Source organism: Blennius ocellaris, assembly GCF_963422515.1.
Source record: "Blennius ocellaris genome assembly, chromosome: 3".
Taxonomy (NCBI): Eukaryota; Metazoa; Chordata; class Actinopteri; order Blenniiformes; family Blenniidae; genus Blennius; species Blennius ocellaris.
The window spans coordinates 12630628-12640754 of record NC_137652.1 but is presented as its reverse complement, the minus strand read 5'-3'; the positions used below and the strand labels follow the sequence as shown (position 1 = coordinate 12640754).

The 10127-nt window shown below is 46.7% G+C and overlaps 1 protein-coding gene across 3 annotated transcripts in view; it reads left to right on the top strand.

The window, feature by feature from the left end:
* Nucleotides 1-387: 387 nt before the first annotated feature.
* klf3 (Kruppel like factor 3 (basic)) overlaps nt 388-10127 on the top strand; it is a 14347-nt gene continuing 4607 nt past the window's right edge. For 2 of the 3 annotated variants that reach the window (XM_080520690.1, XM_080520688.1), the window contains exons 1-4: nt 388-708; nt 8512-8572; nt 9009-9534; nt 10091-10127. The exon at nt 10091-10127 is cut by the window's right edge. In XM_080520690.1, the coding sequence (XP_080376816.1) occupies nt 8531-8572; nt 9009-9534; nt 10091-10127 (605 nt within the window). In that variant the 5' untranslated portion in view covers nt 388-708; nt 8512-8530. Of the gene's footprint in view, nt 750-8511; nt 8573-9008; nt 9535-10090 lie in introns of all 3 variants that reach the window. The other variant, XM_080520689.1, reaches the window with a different exon arrangement.

Here is a 10127-nt window from a genome sequence, read left to right as displayed (position 1 = left end):
GGTAGAATAATACTCTCTTTTCTCTTTCTCTTTTCGGCCGTCAGCTTTGAAACACAAACTTGGCCCATAAAAATTGCTTCGGCTAATAATTCTGTGTAATCAGCGGCAGCCCTGTTATTGTCGCTGCTGTTGCAGCTTGCACAGTTTCTGTTTGGCGCTCAGTCGCAAACTCCAGACTTGGAATTACAACACGCGCAGGCGCGTGCGCATGCACGCACACACGCACGCACACGTTCACGCACGCAGCGGAGGAACCCCGCCCCGGGCCCGCCCCGCCCCGCCCCGCCCCGCCCGGCAGCCCGACCCCACCGAGCACAGACAGCGGATCATGTGACGGACGGCAGCAGTTTCTGAACCACAGCGCAGACACACACGCTGACACACACACACACAACCACACACACACACACATGCACGCAGAGTGAGCGTGCGAAAGCGAGAGAGAGAGAGAGAGAGAATTTCGTAACTTGGGGAACTTTTGCAGAGCCATCGATCACCGAGCCGTCCTGTTTTGTTTTGTTTTGTTTTTAATTTTTTTCTAAATTATTATTAATATTCTGACAGGGCTAATCCGACCACCGCCTGCGTCACGTTTTCACCCCCGGCTCCCTAATTGATTTTCTCCCTGAGAGAGAAGGACTGCCGCTCAGCAAGGCAGCTGTGAACCCGCCGCCTCCAGCCTGCAGGAATAGACCGAGCACCTGAGAAGTAAGTCCAGACCCGGGACCTGGTCCTCTGCTCCCCCACCGGTGCGTCTCCGCGCGATGTTTCCTATCGGATGTGTTGCGGTAAAAGTCCGTGATTGCAAATCTGGTGTTTTAAAAGTTCGCTGTGGTGGTGGATGTTTTGTGTTGGAGCTGAATTCATTACAGGAAATAGATGCGGTCCATAAATCCAGAGCTGTGGGTCTGACTTTAATGAGATCAGTCTGTGTGAGTGTGATTAATGAATTAGTTCAAGCTGCTTTTAATGACAGCCACCTTCTTTTTTTCTTTATTCTTTTTGGGGGTTGAATCGTTTATCTGTTATATTGTTAAATGTATATTAAAAATTTTAAATATATATATTTTGTATTGATAATTTATGTGAAATGTCTGTAACGTTCCTGTAAAGGCACAGTCAGTGCTATTTTTAGACTATTTGAGGTCCTACCGAGTTAATTTACACTAAAGTGGGTTTTATTGGCACATTTGACTTCTCCTGTTAATAGTAATTAGCAAGGTGTTACTACTTAAAGTTTTTGTTGATGTTTTGGTATTTGTTTTAGTATTCTTTAGACCGTTTATTGACATGAATTTGGAAAATAAGGATCTCTAGATGGCAGAAGAGACATCTTTAATCACTTATTTTGACAAACACTTTGAAAAGTCTATCTCCAGATAGTGCCTAACCTTAATTGATGGACTTTATTGTTTGAAAGTTATTTGTTTTTTTGTTTTTTTTCACGTGTTCTTGGATTAGATTATCAGACAGACATTGTGTGCTGCTAGAGGTGCAGGATCCAGCCTGAAGAGTGAGAGGTGACCCTCTGTTGGGAGATTAGGGTCAGAGCTGACTGTGTGTGTGTGTGTGTGTGTGTGTGTGTGTGTGTGTGTGTGTGTGTGTGTGTGTGTGTGTGTGTGTGTGTGTGTGTGTGTGTGTGTGTGTGTGTGTGTGTGTGTGTGTGTGAGGGTGAGACAGGTGTGTGTGAGAGAGTAACATCTTCAACGACTCTATCACACCTGATTCTTTCCCTTGGCCCTCTAGTTTCACTACATCCTTCACAATCTCTCTCTCTCTCTCTCTCTGCTTCTCCGTCTCTGTCTCTCCCTGTTTCCTGTGCTTTGTTTCAAGGCTGAGGCTTGCGTCACACATTCCACTTGGCATATGAAGCCCTTATCCTGTTTAGAGCCTGGAGTGAGAGAGATCGAGGGAGCGAGATGGGAGGAGAGAGGGATGTGGGGGGTGGCGGACGGGTGGAATGAGGGCGACATATCGCTCTCACTCCTTCGCACAGCCTCTTTGTCTTAAGTTCATACTTGTGTCCCACTCTTGAGAAGTTAAAAAAAGAAGAAGAAGAAGAAGAAAGCATTGCTTCTGTTTGTGTATTTCTCATTTATTTGTGTGAACTTTGGTCAGTGCTCACACACCCACACGCCCAAATACCCCACCCATCACTACGCCTCTTTTTCCTGAATCAACATACTGATGTTATCTGGTGGAACAAAATGCGCAAGACTGTGTGCGCACAAACACGCACACACACACTCACACAAACACGCACACACACACACACACACACACACACACACACACACACTGCTCAAAGGGCATATGTCCGCGGGAACATTGGGGCTAAACATTAAACCCCCTGGATGCTGAATAGTAAGTGATTCTGCCGGAGGAGTAGAGGACGAAGGACACTGTGGCCAATAGACAGTCATAAACTTGAAAAGCTATAACTAGTTACACAACTTCACATGTGTGCCAACACATGCCTGCTCATGCAGTCATATTAAAACACACACACACACACACACACACACACACACACACACACACACACACACACACACACACACACACACACACACACACACACACAAACAGTTACCACTCTTTAAACCACTGGATTGAGCCACGCTGACTGTGTGGCTCCTTTTTACCCCCTCCACTTGCCCCCTCCCCATGTTTGAGGTTCATTGAAGTTTTGTCATATTTTGGTTGAAACCCACTTCGTTTTCTTCCCCGTTTCTGTCTCTGCCTTGTTCTTTCCACTTCCATAGACATAGTTTGGTCAGACCCACTGTTTTCTTTGCCTTTTCTCTCCTTCCATTCCCCCTGCTCTCCTCTAATTCTTTGGGTAAGGAGGTGTAGTTTGTGTGTGTGGTGGTGGTGAAGGGAGGAGGGGGGGTCAGGCAGGAAACCACAGGCCCCCTGCAGCAGCAGCCCCCCCCCCCCCAATTTGGCTTCTCTCTTCTCTTCTTCCTCCTCCTCCTCCGCCTCTTTACCCCCCCCCCCCCCCATCAGGCAGTGTGGAAATAATAACAGTCGGGCTAAACTCTCAGGGCTTCCGCTTCTCTCTCTCTCTCTCTCTCTCTCTCTCTCTCTCTCTCTCTCTCTCTCTCTCTCTCTCTCTCTCTCTCTCTCTCTCTCTCTCACCCCCTCTCTCTCTCTCTCTCTCTCTGTCTCTCCTCTCTGGCAGCGCTGCTCACTCTCTCCTTCCCTCTGTCCTCGGCCGTCTGGAAAGCTTCACGCCGGTGCTGCCTTTGACAAGTTTGACGTGAGGTGTGTGTGCACGTGTGTCAGTGTTTGAGCCTTACGATAACTCTGGTGTGCGCCTAAATGTGTGTAACCCTGTTTGTGTGCATGTGTGTGACGATGGATCCTGTTTCCGATCCCCGCCGATGGCCCCCTCTGGCTTCCCCCCGAGGTCTGGAACCCTGCAGCCTTACAGTCTGCTGGAGAGGAGCTGAGAGGGGCTGTGTGTGTGTGTGTTAAAGTTTGTGTGTGTTTGGGGGAGTAAAAAAAAAAAGAATGGAAGGACTGGGCTTGGAAGTGCAGAAGAGGGAATGGGAAGCCAGAAGAAGAGGATAAGGGGCTTCAGCAGGGGCCTTAAAGAGAGTCAGAGCCAGAGCACGATTAGGAGCCAGGAGTAGGAAGTGAGGTAAGGGGTTTAAATTAGGGCACGGGGAGGTGCACTTAGGGGTGAGAGCTTGGAAGAGGCAGCTCATTTGAATGAGTCAACGGAAAGAGAAGAAGTGTGGAACAGTAAGAAGCAACATTAGTGGCCAGACAAAAGAAAATGTTAAACAGTGGATGATTAGCTCGCCACCTGGGTGAGTCATGAAGTTAGGATCTTTCATTAAAAACAGCCAAGCGGTGTTTCCCCTGGGGGACTGTAGCGAGACTCTGAGTCAAGCTGCTGTTTAGGAGTGAAGCGTGTCAGTGTTGCAAGCTGGGCAACTGGATATTGAAATGTCAGAGTCAGGAGGTAGCGCTGCAGCCGACTGACAGCAGGTGAGACTGACGGGAGGAAGGAGGCAGGCAACAAGAGAAGCTTGAGAGATTCAGTGTATAAGTGTGTGTTGCGGCATGTTCTTGGACAAAGTTGTTGTCTGGGGGTTTCTGGTCTCTCTGGTGATCTCATCATCTTCAGCCTGCTGCCATTACCGTGTGTGTGTGTGTGTGTGTGTGTGTGTGTGTGTGTGTGTGTGTGTGTGTGTGTGTGTGTGTGTGTGTGTGTGTGTGTGTGTGTGTGTGTGTGTGTGTGTGTGTGTGTGTGTGTGTGTGTGTGTGTGTTCATGTTCTGTTGAGTTAGCAGAAATTTGGTGTGCGCTTGTGAGTGTGTCCAAGTGTGTGTTCGTATGTGTGTGTGTGTGTGTGTGTGTGTGTGTGTGTGTGTGGTTGAATTGGAAGCCAGGGACTCCAAGCCACAATATTTTCCCCTTCAGTCATGTTGTTTTATATCATTCATGGAGGGAGAGAAAGCGAGTGTGGGGTGGTGTGTGGTTCAGATAAGTACAGTAGTAGAGACGTGAGTGATTGCAGACGAGTGAGTGAGGAAGATGTGTTGGAGAAGATCTGGAGTCTGAAGCTGGAGGAAAAGAAGACAGGGCAGGAGGAAGTGTTTGCTGAGTGGGTTGGGGTTGAGTACACAGTAGCTCTACTGACCTAGAAGGACAATATTTGCAGACATGCACAAACACACACCCACTTGTAGAGTGCAATGGGAGAAAAATATTCCTCAACGGGCCTGTAGGGCTACATATTTAACCCACGGGTGCAGTATAAATTAGTTTGTTTACTTGCCAGTATGCTTGTGCTTTTATTTACAATCTGTGGCTTCAACCTGGACATTCCCTAACAAAGAACCAAGTGCAGTCCCTGATTTCCACTAGTTGTTCCCCAAATAGTCCAGTTTCACGCAAGACAATGTGTCTTCAGTTGTTTGGTCCATAAACTTAAGTCTACATCTTCAACATTTTAAAGGTCACATTATTGCATTTTATTGAGCCAAACGAACCAGCGATTTTCAATTTGTGTGGAGAAAATGAGCAAACAGCCATGATAATCTACACCACAACTTTGTAATGTTTGTTATCTTTACGAGTCAGACTACTCAGGCTGTTGATCTTTTCTTGCTCCCTCATTTAATTTCTCAAATAAATCACGGAATTGCTTGCATCTCCAGTTTCAGCCCATGTCCTATGAAGATGCAATGTCGCGAAATGAAGCTTCCTTGACATGTTGGGTTTTTTTTAGACTTCGCACAACTTCTTGTGTCTGTCGTTTTTGTGAGACACCCCCTGGGGGGGAAGCGTTGTCTCCTGCTGACCTGCCGCCACACGTTGCCTTAATAAGCCTCCTGGTCTCATTTCTCCATGTGGTCAAACCAACAACTTGTCTGGATCAAAACAAATAATTGAGGTTTTTGATTCTGCGACCGGGTGACCCCGATCTTTGACCTCACACAGCATTTGTCACATTGACTCGTGGCTGTGAGTAGAGTAGATTAGTCTCGTCTTCACGTGGAAAAGATTTCAAAAATGTGCACGACAAGTGAACTTTTACGGGGACGGTATTGTGTGTTCAATGTATTCCAAGTACCGCTGGCATTTCTTACATCATTTGCAAGGGGAAGATTCTCTGCAGCACGTGACGTATGTATTTCTCTGAAACGCACTTATGTATCTCTAAATCTCCCCGCAGCTGTTGTCAGACGTCTATTAGCTTTTGCTGCCATAAATGCATACTGTGTCGCTCATGCCTGAGCACATTCCACTGAATTCCACATTTTATAGTTGTTGTTGTTTTTTTTAATAGGAATTAGGCTGACCTGGCTGGAAATGTATTTCGTTTTTACGTTCAGACATTAGGAGCTTGTCCCCTGGGATAAAAAAAACAACAACCACTGCAATATTGGACAAACAGCAGCCTGGAATATGTGTGAGTGTCACTAATAATGAGCAAAAGTTTGTTCATTTTTAATAAATCATTTTGTGATTTCGAATAAACTGTAGCTCCAGTGAATTTGATATTGGCTACGAATATTGTCAGAAATATAGCTGTTGAAATATACAGAAACTGCACACAGTTCATAACAAACTCTGGGTTGTAAAGCAGCTTTTGAGTACAATTCTTTATACGGTCTCATTGTAACAAGTCTTATATATCAGTGAATGAAGGAGTTGTAGTTGTGAACAAACATGTAACAAACTCTTAATGCAGTATAAATAAGTGCATGCTTTAGGAACTTCCACCTTTGGCACAGTTTCTTTTTTTCTTTTTTTCTTTTTTTCCCAAGCCTCGAATGAGCTTTTGGGCATTTTGTGTTTCTTTGTTTCTATAATGAAAACACATGTATGTTTCTCCAACACTGAAGCTGCTTCCTTTGTCCTTTTCCTAACTCAGGCTCTGTCTGTTTGTGTCGCCCGAAGCGTAGTGCGCCGTGGCCTTCATACCTCTTTATTTATTTTTCGGTGACTTAGCTTGTAGAAGCTGTTCTGTCGTTGATTGCTCAGACTCCAATGAAACTCCCCTCCTGGGCCCGGCTTCCTCCCTTCCTACTATACACCTTAACTAGGCCTTGAGAAGGCGCGACGAAGGACACGGAAGCGGCCAGCGGTGGCTGGCTTCACCCCGCCTTAACTCGCAGGCCGTCCGAGTCACTCTCTGTGACACAGCACAAACTTTGTCATTGTAAAAAGCAGTGTCCAGCTCCGGCTGAATCTCCTCCTCTCCCGTTACTTAGAGGAGCGTCTGCACCTCGTTAAAAGACCGCGATGTTGTGTTGCCCGCTGACGTTTCAATAAACCCGGCTGACAAAACAAACTGTGCGCAAAGTAGCGTACGTCAACAACAACGAGATGGATTACGACTGATGAAATATTCAACGATTGCGTGCACGTCAAGAGTGACGATCGTCACTACCAATCGGCAGACGGCTGTGTTGTCGCTCCTCCTCACAGACCCGTTCCTCGGTGCTCGGTTCCTCAACGGAGGGGTGGTGGAAAATCATAGCCGGTGGTCACGGGTCCTTTCCGTACCATCCACAACTTTTTCAGATTGACCACGCGCAAACCCGTCCCGCTCTTCGACGTCCCGGCACAGAAAGTGCGGGGGAACCGTGGCCTTACTGTCACCTCGCTGTGCAATTCGCAAACTATAATAAGAGCAACTGCTTGACCTTTAGTTGAACCACAATACAATACAAACCCGGATTACAGAACACACACATACAGTTTCAACCTGACTGCGGGCTCTTTGTTTCTCTGGAGCCGAGCAAAGGGCGAGGCCTCGGTCGTCATGTTCACACCCTTCCTGATACTCGCAAGCATCCTGCTCCTCTATTGGTTTGCTCCCCATCTGGGCTGTGTGTGTGTGTGTGCGCGCGTGTGTGTGCGTGTGTGTGTGTTTGCGCGTTTGTGTATACGTGTTCCACTTTGTGTTTGTGTTCTGGCATGTGTTTACATGTGTTCTTGCCCATTTGTTAATAATTAAAGACTAGCTTGTCTTCAAACTGTGGACTTTAATCAGGGCACACACACTCAGACTCCCTCGGGGTACATTCTTTGACAGTTCATGTTGCCGTAATGCCCCAGTGAACACACACACACACACACACACACACACACACACACACACACACACACACACACACACACACACACACACACACACACACACACACACACACACACACACACACACACACACACACGCTCATAAACACACTCATTTCGGCACAAACAGACTCATCCCAGCTGCACATGGCCATTCAAAGCCAAGGTAACAGGAACCACCTTTTGAAACCTCACACGCTTTTGATCCAAGCACTTGTTCAGCCCTGGTAGGGTGTATGTGTGTGTATGTGTATGTGTATGTGTATGTGTATGTGTATGTGTATGTGTATGTGTATGTGTATGTGTATGTGTATGTGTATGTGTATGTGTATGTGTATGTGTATGTGTATGTGTATGTGTATGTGTATGTGTATGTGTATGTGTATGTGTATGTGTGTGTGAATGTGTATGTGTATGTGTATGTGTATGGGTGTGTTTAAGATGTGGGAGGTTTCACTCTCCTGACTTTGTCACAGAGCAGTTTTGGGGCCCCACCAGACCTGGCATTGATTGTGATTCTCATAAAAGAATGCACGCAAAGTTGCGTGTAGCATTGTGAGTGTTGAATGTAGTCAAATGATATCCACCCTCTCAATCTGTCAAACGGATGGATTGATCGGCAGCGTGAGACGATGAAAGAGGAGATCTGATAGTAAACTATGCTGTGTTTTATTGAAAAAGATATCATCAAGTAAGCGTGTCTACTCGGGCACTATGTTTTACGTGCCCCTTGATTCACCCTAGACTCATTTACATTAAACTTTTTATCCAGATGAAGCTAATGAAACGTGTTTTTTGGGGGGTTTTTTTTATCCACAAGTAACATCTGTTGTCTGCGTTAAACGACGCGCAACTCAAAAGCTTGTATTGACTGTGTGTGTGTGTGTGTGTGTGTTTTGTCTTGTAGGAGCCTGGCCTTTGCAGCCATGCTGATATATGATTACCCTCTGAAGACAGACATGGAGACGGTAAGACACATGTGTTTGCGTGAATGCAGCTTTGTGTACTTTGTGTATGTTCTTGTGCGCTTGCATCATGCCCGAACATGTTTTTTAGTTCCATACAGTAACCATGATCACACCTACGTTACTCCTGCTACGTGTCTAGACAGACTGGTTCCCACATTCCTGTCCTTCCTGGACAAACAAGCCACTGTACAGTAGAAATTTGCATACAATGGGTACACACACCGCCAGGCAGTGTATAATGAACAGTAAGAGACAAAACGGTTATCTGCTCTCAAACAGCTGAGTTAAAAGTTTTTTTGGCTGGCGACAGTTGTTTGTGTGGCAGAAATGTGTTTTCCCTGTTATTCAGAGCAGAACGGAAATTTCTAACTCTCTGCTCTTTTGTCTCTGTTCACTTGTTTCCTTCTCCTGCATCCTCTCTTTCTGCCCCTTGCAGTCCTTCTACTCTTCGTTAGTAAAAAACCCAGAACCATACGGCGTGATCTTCCCTCATCCCGCCAACTTCTACCAAATGCACATGCACACCTTCGCCCAGTCTCAGACCCCCAGCAACCCCACGCAGTCCCAGATGGAGCCCGTGGATCTGTCGGTCAGCAAGCGTTCCTCCTCCACCTCCTCAACCCCTTGCTCCTCCGCCTCCTCCCCCCGCAGCACCCCGCCTTCCCCGTACAGCGCCGCGAGCCGCGCCTCCCCCCGCTGCTCGCCGCCGCACAACCCGCTGCGTTCGTCGCCCTCTCACGTCCTCCAGCACCCCACCTCCTCACTTTCCTACCCCACCATGGTGGCTCCGCTCATCAACCCGGGCTCTGGGGTCATCCAGGGGTCAGGGGTCATGGTGTCTCCGGTCATGTTGCCCTTGTCTGTCCTCTACCCCTCGCCTCTTCACCTGCGCCAGCCAATAATGGTGAGCCCGCCTCTCGGCGGTGACGACGACCATCATCGAAGCAGGGAGCACAAGACAGGTGAGAGCATATATCTGTTTTTGTATTTCTGTGTACTTTATGTTTTTTTTTTATTTATCTTATTGTTTTATACAAACGACTGAGAACCTTTTGACACTTTCTTGTTTAAAGTACATTCATCGTTTGTTGAAAAGGAGGAAGTCTTATTCATTTCCTCTGTTATTTGAACAGTCTGCATATTCTCATTTGGTGTGGAAGCGGTTTTTCTTTTATTTGGTGGTCAGCCAAGGAGCGCTGAGATACAGAGGTCACAATCTCTGGATTCTCGACTCCTCACTGACGGAAGATGTGACAAAATAAGCACATGTCTTTATAGTAGCGTTACAAAAAAAGTAGCTTGAAGAGGTTAAAAATACTAATGAATACTGCAGATCATGTCTTATTCAAATGTCACATATGTTTCACTTCAAACTCCATCCTGATAGTGAAGCTGGAGAAGTGTGGAAAAGATCGCTGGTTTGAAAGGGATTCGTCGTCTGTGGACATCCGGCATTTGTGTCGACTTAATTACCCTGACCAGCCGTTCACATCTGGCGATTGTTTTGCATCTGCACAGTTCACTCCACGAAGCCCCTGGAACCTCGAGGGGACGC